Here is an 11,707-nt window from a genome sequence, read left to right on the forward strand (position 1 = left end):
GCGGCAGGCAGCTCAAATTTTTCGCCATCTCTCTGTGTCCCTGAATGACCACGAAAGCACTGGCAGTATTGATTTGGGGGTTCCAGAGACATTGCGGTGAGTAGGAACGTTTGCGGATATCGAGTCTGTGGATACCGATCTATTGTATAGACACACACACCTACGCTGTTATGATGTTTCTATTTGACAGCTGGGGAAACTGAGGCACGGAGAGGCAGAGCCACGTGCCCAGGGCACACAGCTACTGAGCTGACCCGCTGGGATTTGAAGCCAGGCGGCCAGGCTCTGAGTGTGTCCCTTATCCACTCTTCCATCCTGAATCCCAGGCCAGATCCCACTGGAGAAGAGGGTTCGAAGTGTGAATACCACCAATCTGGCCCAATCCCCCTGCCCTACGACACACATGGCCCGCGCCATTTTACAGATGGGAACACCGAGGCCCTGAGACAGGGGAAGGGACAGCAAGCCCTTTCTCTCGCACGGCAAGGTGGCTTTCTGGGTCTAAAGTTGATCACGGCAGCTCCCGCTGATTGGGTGCTGATGTGCAAAGGAGCTGCATGTTTCATGAGCACCGTCCTATTTCATCCTCACCACCAGTCTTTACCCCACGCATCATTATACCCATTTCACAGAAAGGGAAACTGAGGCCAGAGAGTGTGTTTGCAGGAGAGCCACTGTGGGGCCCAGGCCAGGGATCCCGCTCTGCTTTACACAGCAGGCCAGGCAGGACCACCAGCCTCAGGGGACTTGTGACCCTCTGTTGCCCTGAGGATGCAGTTAGGACCCAGATGGGAGAGCCAGAAGGTTCAGAACCTTCTTCTCGGCTGCCCTGGAGCCCGGTGCTGAGATCTTGCCTACCGCCCTGGTTCTGCGTCTCTCTGGAGCTCACCGTGTGACCTGGGGCCGTCCCCTTTCCCACATGGAGCCTCAGGTCACTGAAGAGGCGAGAAGCAGTGCGGACAGTCTCAGAGGGCCCTTCCAGTCCTGACATGCTAAGATCCTAGGACTTGGTCACGCAGCAATCCGTGACTCTAAAATCCGTCGTGCTCAGGCCTGAAGACGAAGGGATGAGGTTCCAGGAGGGCTGAGCCTGAGATTTCCATCAGTTTCCTGGTTCTCGTGCAATCGGATCCTTGTTTCCAGAGCTTGGGTTGCTCAGGTTTAGTGTGCCCCGTCTTTGGAGGTCTGAGGGGACATGGCCCTGCCCTGGGGGGTGTCCCAATTTGAGGAGAGAAGAGAGAAAATATCCCCAGGCCGGCCATGAACTTGAGGCAGATCCTTATATCAGGGGGCCATGGGGCCCTGTGGCAGGCGGGTCCTTGTTAGTCTGGGGGTGGGAGACACTGGATGACCCCTCAGTGCCCCCCTCTTACCCTCCCCCAGCTACCTCTACCCAGATGGGAAGAACCACAACCCGGACCTGACCGAGCTCCTCCAGGTAGAGCCGCATCAGCGCATCCACGTATCCGAGGTGAGGCCCAGCGCTGCGCCCACGGTCCCTGCCCGCTGCCCCCACCGGCCCCGCTGCCCCCACCAGCCCCGAGGCTTTGGGCTGGAGCTCTGGCTTGGTGGCTGTGTGACCTTGGATAAATCACTCGGCTTCTCTGAGGCTCAGTTAAACTTCTGGAAAATACGGCTCCTCCTGCCTCTTTCCCAGGGGTTAGCACGGGGATTAAACAAGGAAATGATGCGCTGAGATCATCAGAACGGCTAATGCACTTGAGCGTTCGCCAGCGACAGCCCTGTGCCAGCTCTTCGTCTTCACAGCCACCCACGGGGGAGAGAGAGAGACAATAGATATTTTTTTTTAGCATAAGTATATCCTGTGCAATATTTAAGACATACTTAGACTTCAAGTTTTATTCACCGTTTATCTGAAATTCAAATTTTATAGCATCCTGTATTTTTATTTGCTAAACTTGGCAACCGTGAGTGCAGACAAACCCAGAGAACGATTCTCCTAACAAGGAGTGAAGATATGTCAGAGGCAGATGGACGCACGGGCTTTGAACTTGGAGGAGGGTTCAGGGCTGGTGCGGAGGCTTTGGGACTTTCTTCCTGTGGCCCGAGTCGTATCCCCGTGGCTGACACCCCCACCTTTCCGCCCTCCCCATCTTCCCACCTGCCAGGAGCAGCTGCGGCTGTACTGGGCCATGGACTCCACGTTCGAGCTCTGCAAGATCTGCGCTGAGCGCAACAAGGACGTGAAGATCAAGCCGTGCGGGCACCTGCTCTGTAGCCACTGCCTGGCTGCCTGGCAGGTGGGTCTGAGCCCTGCCCTGCCGTCTCGTCTGGTCCTCCCCACTGCCTACAGTGAAACCCCAAGAGGATCTCCCGCATGCTTCATTGACAAGATGGGGAAACTGAGGCCCAGGGAGAGCAGACACCCTCTCAGGATCACTCAGGAGCCCGGCCGCCTGTGTTACCTCTGTTTCTCCTTCCCTGGCTAGCTACGTGATTAGTGCAAAGGGCTCCTTCCTTCCCTTGCTGGGCAATCCGGAGCCAGTGGCTTCACCTCTCTGAGCTTCAGTCTCCTGCTCTGGAGAATGGGCTGATGACGGCGGCCTCCCAAGGGCTGCAGTGAGAATCTGAGCCCGCAAAGGCCTGGTCCAGGAGCAGTTGCCCTGGCAACAAGGGGCTCCCTCCTGTGTGGGCCCCTCTGGGCCTTGGGCTCTGATCTGGTCTCCCCCTCCCCCTCCCCCACCTCCATGACTCCTTTCTTCCTCCTCACATCACTCTGTGGGGGGCAGAGGTCCTGGAAGGCCCAAGGGACATGCTGGAGAACAGGGAGTCACTGACCGACCCTTTCCCTCTGGGCCTCCCCAGCATGAGGACAGCCGGACCTGTCCCTTCTGCCGCTGCCAGATCGAGGGCTGGGAGGCCGTCAGTATCTGCCAATTCCAAGGAAAGCCCGCGGAAGCCCAGGCCTCTGCTGAGGACCCGGGGCCCAGCAATGACCATGGAGACGGGGAGCTGGAGCTGGGGCAGGTGAGCAGGGCCGGCAGGAGCTGGAATCAGAATTCCTGTGTCTGAAGGAGGAGGGGACTGGTGACAAGACTCGTCGGTCCCAGGGGTCTGGACTTTTGCTTCCCCAGGGGTCTGGGGCTGTGGCTTTCTCCATAGTAGCCCTCCCAGGGGTTAGCACTGTGCCTTGTTTTCTGTTGTATCTTGAATCTAGAACAGTGTCTGAATGCTGGGAGCCCCAGCAGGAGGACACGTCAATAAGAAGAAAATGGCAGCTCACACTGCCCCCGCCACCCTCTGTCTCCTCCAGGCAACCCGCTCGGCTCCTCCACTGCCCCCTCGGCCAGATCCACCCCCCAGGAGACCCAGAGGTGAAGGCCAGCCGAATGTGGTGAGTCAGGAGCTGGTCTGAGGTTGGTGGCTCGGGTCTTACTCAACCCCAGGGTCGGGTCCCCGTCTGGCCGGACACTTCGGGGGTGCCAGGCACCGGTCCTCGGCACCCATTTACAAGGTGCCCACCACCTAGACGACCTCTGCTCTTGTTCTCTTCCTCCTCGTTCCCCCTCAAGGGCTTTCTTGCTCTCCTTCCAACATCCCAGGCATATCCTACCTCAGGGCCTTTGCACAACTTCCTCATCCCTCCTCAGGGAGGCCTTCATGGGCCATCTGGTTGAAAACAGCATCCCCATGGGACCCTGCCCTCCTGCATCGGCACAGTCCTCTTGCCACCTGGCAGAGCTTACGGCTTTGTTGGTTTCTGTCACCATCAGCAGGTTGAAACCCTCCTGCAAGTCAGGACTTTGACTCATTCTCTGTTATAGCCCCAGAGTCTAGAACCGTGCCTGACACGCACACATAGTAGGTGCTCAATAAATTGGCGTGCAATAAATACACTGAACTGGGTCTTCTCAATGGCCCTATGAAGTGGAAAATGTCCCTCTCCCCGTTTTTCAGAGGAAAAAAGCTCAGAGGGGTGACCGCACCTGCTGAAAGCCACACAGCCTGAAAGAGGAGAAGCCAGGGTTGGGATCTTTAAGGCTCCAAAATCATCTGCTTATTTTTTAAGTGAGGCCAGGCTTTGCTTTCTTCTGGGACCTTGGGCTGCTGGGGAGGGGCAGCTCTCTGTCAGCGTCTCAGGCTGGGTACACAGTGGCTTCAATCAATACTGGGCCGTCTTCAAACAAACAGCTTGGGAACATTATTCGACCACAGCAAACAAGAGAGCCAGCAGGAAGTGGGGGTGGCGGTGAGACCAGCCAGGGAAGCTAAAAACAGATCCCGACCTGCAGCCAAAGGCGAATGGAAACATTAGGAGGCACTCAGCCGGCTCCCTGGGGACAGGAGGGGGGCACAAGCAGGACAGCAGCCGACGCGGGGCACGTCCGGCCAGAGGGTCGCACCTTTGCCCAGGCTGCACCCTCCGCCTAGCTCATCCTTTCCTCCTCTCCCCCAACCCTGCCCGATTCAAATTCCAGGCAACTCCTACTCTTTCATTCTTCAAAACATACCCTAGAAAAGACAGCCCTGGGTTTGCCACTTCCCAGCAAGGTGACTGTCACGGTGAGAATTAGTTAATGTGTGTCTACCTTTTGCTATGTGCCTGGCACTGCTTTTGAGCATATTCATGTAATTGTCACGACGGCCTGCTGAGGCGGGTACTGTTATGATCCCATTATACCGGGGGGAACGTTGAGGCGCAGAGAGCTGCCAGTCACCCAGCTCTCGGGTGATGGAGTCAGGACAGGACCAGGCCCCTGGCTCTGGCCTCCAAGGCCGTCCTTCCCTCCCCTGTGAGCCTCCATTCCCTTCTCTGTAAAGTGAGCCCCACTGCATGCTCGTCCCTGCCTGGAGGGGCTGTGTTAAGGGTTGTCCCCGTGGTTGTGATTTGCATACGGTGCTGTGTCCCCTGGGAATGCTGCCCCGTACACGGCTGTTCTCCATCTGAGAAACCCGCCTCTAGGGGGCGACACCGCCACTGAGCAGGATCCTGGCACCCCACTGGCCACTGGGGACCTCTCTGATCCTCATCGTGTCCATGCAGAGAATGGGGACAAGCATGGCACGGGCCCCACAGGTTCTGATGAAGTCAGCGAGATCGTCTAACCTGAGTCAGAGCCCCACCCTCACCTCTCAGAAGTCCCCACCAGCTCCCCAGGACTCTAAGAATTCAAGCTGAAGCCCACAGCCCACAAGGCCTGCGGATTCGACCCCTCCCCACCTCCTACCCCCAACCCCCTTTCCAGCAGCAGGAGACCCTTACTGCTCTTCTAACAAGCCAGCAAGACCCCCATCTCAGAGCCTCTGCCAGGATCCTTCTGGAACTCAGGAATCTGCTCCATCATCCCCGTCTCCCAGAGGCCTCCCCGGGCACCCCCCACTCGCCCCGTGCACTCTGGAGTTCTCGGAACCGCTCCGAGATAGAGATATTGCTTTGTTCCTAAGCTGATTACTCGCCTCTGGCTCAGAGGCCCGTCAGCATCACGAGGATGACAGAGATGTTTTTTTTATCTTGCTTGTGGCTGTCTCATCGGAACCTAAAACAGTGCCTGACACACTGTGGGTGCTCAGGAAATGTTTGCGGGGTGGATGGGTGGGCGGACGGGTGGGTGGACAGAAAAATGAAAACTTCTTCCTACCCAAGGCAGAGGTGAGAAGAAAAAAAAAAAAGGCATTGATTGAAGAGAAGACAGGTCATACAGCCCCCGCCACCGCCACCGCTGTGAGATGATGCCCCCAGCCCCCAGGCTGCCGCTCACCTGGGACATTTCTTCATCTCCTCCCCTCCAGGCACCTCTGGCCCTCCCCAGACTCCGGCCCCCCCTTCCCTTGCCGAGAATTAGGACTGAGACCTCAGCCCCGTGGGAAGTCACTTCCAGTCCCCGAGCCAGGGAGGGGGCCACAGAGTGAGCGAAGGGGCTGGGTAGGCTGGTCTGGGACTGGGGTGTAAGGGAAGGCGGGCGGGGAAGGGGGCAGAGGGAAGCACTGGGTCCCAGGAATCACCAGTGCCCCCCGACACGCTCTCCATTGCAGGAGCTCCTGAAGGGAGGCGCCCCTCCGGCTGCCCCGAGGGGCCCCCCCACTGGCTGCCACACCTGGAGGCCAGGTGAGTCCATTCCCCTCTCTTCAGATTCCCTCCCCCAGGCCTGGCCCGCCCTCCCCCACTCCTCCCGGATGTGACATAATCTAACACGCCTCTCTCTCCGCATCGCAGGGCGCCCAGAGGTGCTGCTAAAGGGGGCCCCAGGGGCTGGAAGGGGCTTGTGAAACGGAAATAAACTTCCCACCCTGGTTTGTCCTCCAGTCTGTGAAGGAAGAGTGCAGCAGCCACCAGGGGGCGGCGTGGCACTGAGAAAGGGCAGTCCCCGGGCCCATCCCCACCTGCTCAGCTCAGGAGTCCAGGCCCCTGCCTCTCACTCCTGGGACCCAGGAGTCCGGCGGGGGTGGGTGGGGGCCGCAGCCCCTCCTCCCTCAGACCTGGGGGTCCAGCCCCAGCCCCTCCTCCCTCAGACCCAGGAGTCCGGGTCCCCAACCTCCTCTCTCAGACCCAGGGGTCTGGGCCCTCCTCCCTCAGACCCAGGAGTCCTGGCCCCCAACCTCCTCCCTCAAACCCAGGGGTCCAGGCCCCCAACCTCCTCCTCTCTCAGACCCAGGATTCCTGGCCCCCAACCTCCTCCCTCAAACCCAGGGGCCCAGGCCCTGGCCCTCCTCCTCTCTCAGACCTTCAAACAGAATCTGGGCCCCAGCCTCCTCTGTCAGTCCCAGGAGTCCTGCCCTCAGGACGTACGCGTCCAGAGTCCCAAGTTCTCAGAGAACCAGCCATCCAACTCCCCTCCCCCATCGTGGCAAAAAAATGCCTGGACCCAGATCCAGATATTCAAGTTCCGAGGCCCTAATCAGAAAGACCACACGCATTTCCTTGAGAGTTATGTGCCCAGTGTCGCCACAACCTGCTCTCCGTCCCCTCTGGGATCCTTCTCCCAGAGTAACAATAACTTCTAGTCTAAAAGGAGCCCGAGGCGGTGGGTGGGTCCCCACCTGATCACTCACGGAGGGACCCACGCCTCCCTCCACCTCAGTTTAGAGCAGTCTACATGCCCTGAGCCCCTGCCCTGCGTCTACCCTGGTCACTGCCCCGCTTGGCTTCACAATCCAGGAGACAGACCTGTCCCCAGACAGATGACCCAGAGTGGGCAGGGTGGGGGTGGAGGAGCCCTGGCGGCTGCAGGAGCCCGGAGCGGGAGCCTGGCCCAGCCTGGGAGGTCAGGTAGGGCTTCCAGGAGGAGGGGATGTCTGAGCTGAGACCTAAAAGATCAGGAAAAAGTATCCCACTGGACAAGGGGCTTGAAAGGATGTATCATAGATTGAGTTCCGAGCAACCGAATCCACGTCTGGGACAGAAAGGCGACGCATTGAGAGGATTTTGGGTCGCTTGCAGAATCCCAGGAGTGATTGGAGAACCAGGACTGGAAAGCAAGAACGCTGGCAGCGGGCCAGCAACGGTAACCCAGACACGGTCACGCCACAGAACCGGTCTGATGAGGACACGCTGGTGCCCGATAACCGCTGGACACTGTAGGGTCTCATTGCCTCCGCTGCCCCAGAAACAGGATGCTCTTCTCATTAGCTGCTCGTAACAGTTCACTCCCGACTCGGTGGCAAATGACGACAATCACTGCATTACCTCTGTGGTTTCTATGGGCCAGGATTTGGGGAAGGGCATGACGGGTTGGTTCTGGCTCGGGGCGCAGTCAGCGGTGGCCAGGGCTGGACAGGTGTCTCTCTGCAGTCTCAGAGCCTCCCCATGTGTCTCCACACAGGCCGGCCTGGGCTTCCCCACAGCGTGGCTGCCTCGCGGTAGTCAGAGGTAGTCAGACTGCTTATGTGGTGGCCGAAGGCTTCACGGACAGTATTCCAGTGACCCAGGCAGAAGCTGCGTGGCTTTTTCTACTTCATCTTGGCAGTCACGCAGTGTTGCTTCTGCTGCATTCTGTTGGTTACATGAAAGTTACAAAACTGCACAGATTCGAGAGCAGGGGTGATAGGCTCCACGTCTTGATGGAAAGTGTCAAGCTCTGATTGTAGAAGAGCGTGTGGGGTCAGAGAGATTGTCGCAACCGTCTTTGGAAAATAGACTCTGCCCCAGCTTCTATGGCTGCAAGACATTTGCCAATTCCTGCTCCTTTTGCAAAAGTGTGGAAGGATTGGCCAAGAGAGGTTGGAAAGCGAACATCTGTCTTGTTGGCTTCAACAGAGGGCACCAGGCTTTCAGACAAGAGGGATTTCCCTAAATCTGGGTGGGGCATGGGAGGGGCAGATGCCGGGTAAACCCCCTCCCCACCAAAAAAAGTCCACTACAGTCTGCTCCTATAAATGCTCAATATCAATACGTTTTTTGTTCTATGTGTATACTCTCTCCCCCAAAAGTTCTTATCTAAACTCTCCCTGTGCAACTAACTCTTCTACAATCAAAAATGCATTCACACTGCTGCCCAAAACAGCACAAAATTTCAATAGTTCCATTTGCCAGACCTGAGACTGGAATCATCTGGAAATAGCGATTCCCCTCCAAATGGGCCGTGATCCCCATATTCCATAAGCTATGAGTTCATTTTAAAGTTAACTATCAGGGCAGGGCGTGGTGGCTCACGCCTGTAATCCTAGCACTTTGGGAGGCTAAGGCAGAGGATTGCTTGAGGCCAGGAGTTCGAGACCAGTCTGAGCAAGAGTAAGACTCTGTCTATACAAAAAAATAGAAGAAATATCTGGGTGTGTTGGTGTGAGCCTGTAGTCCCAGCTACATGGGAGGCGGAGGCAGGAGGATCGCTTGAGGCCAGGAGTTTGAGGTTGCAGTGAGCTATGATGACGCCACTGCACTCTAGCCCAGGTGACAGAGCAACACCCTGTCTCAAAAAATTAATTAATTAATGAAAAAAAATAAAGTTAACCATCACACACTGTGTGTAAAATCATGGGAGAAAGGTAGGAAAAAGCTAAGGCTTGTGACTGAAGATATGTAAGTATATACACACGAGACAGCGAGGATGGAATTGAAAATAATTTGGTCCACAAATATTTACTCATGTCTTCCTCATGCCAAGCACTGTTCTAGGCCCTGGAGATACACTGGTAGACAAAAGAAAGTTCCTGTTCTTTTGCAGTTTGTAATCTGTGCAAGACAAACAAAAAATAACTAAGCACTAAATGCCATAGAGGAGAATGTAATCAGATAAGGGCCATAAGGAGTGGCAGGGACAGCAGGAGTTGCTACTATTTTAGATAGCTTGGTCAAGGAAAGCTCTTTAATGAGGTAGGTTCGAGTAGAGTTTTGTTTTGCTTTGTTTTAGAGACAGGGTCTTGCTTTGTCACCCAGGCTGGAGTGCAGTGGTGAGATCAGAACTCACTGTAGCCTTGAACTCCTGGGCTCAAGCAATCTTCCCATCTCAGCCCTGCAAGTAGCTGATACTACAGGTGTGCATCACCACATCCGGCTAATTTTTTTTATTTTTTGTAGCAATAGGGGTTGGGGTCTTGCTATGTTGCCCAGTCTGGTTTTGAACTCCTGGCCTCAAGTGATCCTCCCATCCAAAGTGCTAGGGTTACAGGAATTACAAGCGTGAGCCACTGCGCCTAGCCGAGATTTGAAGCACGTGCGGGAGGAAGCTACGTGGGGGGAGAATGTCCCAGCAGCAGGAAGAGCAAGTGCGAAGGTCCCGAGGCTGGCACGTGCCTGCCATGTTGAAGGAAGAGCGTGGCGGCAGAGAGACCAGCGTGACGAGAGAGGAGCTGGTGAGGGGAAGTGAGTGGGAGATGGGGTCGGGGAGATAAAAGGGGGCAGGATCAAGGACCTCACGAGCTGTGGGGAGAACTTCAGCTTGTCCTCGGAGTGAGACAGGAGCCATGGGAGGACTCTGGAGAAGAGCGACAGGAGCTGATTCACACTTTAACGGGATCCCTCTGGCTGTTTGGTGGGGAATAAATTGTGAGGGACAAAGGCAGCTGATGTTACGAGACTAGTCTCTGCACGTCTGTGAGGGGCTGTGGCTGGCATTTATGGCTTTCCTCCTTCGTGCACACCCCATCTCGTTCTTCTCCCTCGCCCAGGACCTCAGGGGGCCCCATGCTTGAGGAAGGTACAAGGGGTTGGCTGATGAGAGGGCACCTACCTAGCAGGGTCCAGCCCAAGCGGCAGGTGCACAAGCTGGGGACAGAAGAGCTAAGGTGTGCCTGAGGTCTCAGTGTGCGAGCTTGTCCCAGGGAGCGCCTGCGATGGTCTCGGAGTGCCACCGCAGTGGCCATGAGTGAGTCTATCGTGTGTCCTGCGATGATCCGGTCTGGGGGGCGTGTACCCGTAGGCTGTGTGCCCCTGGGTGTGAGCCTCGCGAGCAACACAGAGCACACCACGGTGACCAAGACATCCCTGGCTCTGCCCTCGCAGGCTCACGGTCCAGTGAGGGAGACAGACCCGTCCCCAGACAGGGACCTGCCAGGGTGTGCAGGACTGAAGTGGGGGAGCCCACGGGGGCGGGAGGGTCGTGGGGGCTCAGAGGGGAACCTGACCCAGCCAGGGGGCAGAGAGGGCTTCCTGGGGGAGGGGATGGCGCAGCTGACGCTAAAAGGTCCTCTTCCTCAGTACGACAGTTGCTGACCGGTGTGACCAATAACTCGGGGCCGGCTGTAATCTAAGCCCTCCCTCCGAGTCCGACCAGGCAGAGCCCAGGCTGCGGGGACGTGCCCCCTCCCCCCAACCCCTCAACCCCTCATCCCTCCACCCCACCCTCCCGCTGAGGAACGTCTCCCAACATGACCAGAGAGCCCCCATTCTGACTAGTGTCCTGGACTAACTTCTCCCAGGTAACCAGCGACAGCTCCCTCCCCCCAACCCCGCAGCCAGCTGTTGGGATTTTTGTCCCGGTCTGGCCGGGTTTGTGAGGAGCCTCGGCGGCAGGCTCCCCACCTGTGACCCTCCGAGTCTGACTTGCGACCCTCTCTTCCCACCGGGGGCCTGGGCTCCTCCCACTTCCGCCAGGTGCCCTGGCCTCTTCCCCTCCCCCACTCACCTGCTACGGCCCGCGCGATCCTCCTCCCCTCCCCCCAAGGCAGGGAGGGAATCGAAGGGGGGAGCAGGAAGGAGGAAGGGGGGTGGCATTCCTGGGATTCCCCGGACAGGGGGAAGAGCGGGAGGGCCTTCCAAGCGCAGCGAGGGAGAGAGCTGCGGGCACCCCCCTCTTCCTCACTGAGGCCTAGGTTGAAGTGGGATTTGAAGACCATTAGAGATAAGAGATTGGACTGGTGGGTTCCAGGCTACTGGTCAAACGAGAACAGCCCAGAGCCCTGGCCGCGGGGGCGGGCATCGCCGGGCACAGAGGGAGAAGCGGCCGCGGGCCGCCGGCCAGGCTGGGCCGGGTGCGGTGGGAGAGGCCAGCGAAAGCGCGGTGATGCTTGGGGCCATTAGTTACACCGGGAGCGCCAGCGCAAGCCGCCGGTTGTGGCAGCGTCGGCTGGTTGAAACCCACGAGGCAAGTCAAGGCTACTGGCCATAGCGGGACGGAGTCCCCAAGGCCCCCGGTCAGAGTGAGGGGGGTGCCCGCCGAGATCCCAGCCCAGGGCGCTGGCTGGACTGGTTTCAGGACCCGCCGCAGGCGCGGGTCAGCCGAAGCCAGGACAGCCCTGGGCTGGGGGCGGAGGGAGCCCCGCGCCTGCCCGTGCGCGGGGAGGTCGGCTCCGGGCAGTGGGAGGTCCTGGC

The 11,707-nt window shown here is 57.9% G+C and overlaps 2 protein-coding genes across 2 annotated transcripts in view; both read left to right on the forward strand.

Annotated features, from left to right (window-relative positions):
* CBLC (Cbl proto-oncogene C, E3 ubiquitin protein ligase) overlaps window positions 1–6,241 on the forward strand; it is a 17,380-nt gene extending 11,139 nt beyond the window's left edge. Inside the window, exons 6-12 of the mRNA XM_012653207.1 lie at window positions 1,384–1,471; window positions 2,130–2,261; window positions 2,827–2,988; window positions 3,275–3,355; window positions 5,752–5,867; window positions 5,995–6,067; window positions 6,176–6,241. Coding sequence (XP_012508661.1) covers window positions 1,384–1,471; window positions 2,130–2,261; window positions 2,827–2,988; window positions 3,275–3,355; window positions 5,752–5,867; window positions 5,995–6,004 — 589 coding nt within the window. The 3' untranslated portion in view covers window positions 6,005–6,067; window positions 6,176–6,241. The remainder of the gene's footprint in view (window positions 1–1,383; window positions 1,472–2,129; window positions 2,262–2,826; window positions 2,989–3,274; window positions 3,356–5,751; window positions 5,868–5,994; window positions 6,068–6,175) is intronic.
* Window positions 6,242–10,230: 3,989 nt separating this feature from the next.
* BCAM (basal cell adhesion molecule (Lutheran blood group)) overlaps window positions 10,231–11,707 on the forward strand; it is an 11,545-nt gene continuing 10,068 nt past the window's right edge. Inside the window, exon 1 of the mRNA XM_012653237.1 lies at window positions 10,231–10,262. Within this exon, the coding sequence (XP_012508691.1) occupies window positions 10,231–10,262 (32 nt within the window). The remainder of the gene's footprint in view (window positions 10,263–11,707) is intronic.

Source organism: Propithecus coquereli, unplaced genomic scaffold (assembly GCF_000956105.1).
Source record: "Propithecus coquereli isolate 6110/MARCELLA unplaced genomic scaffold, Pcoq_1.0 Scaffold42, whole genome shotgun sequence".
Taxonomy (NCBI): Eukaryota; Metazoa; Chordata; class Mammalia; order Primates; family Indriidae; genus Propithecus; species Propithecus coquereli.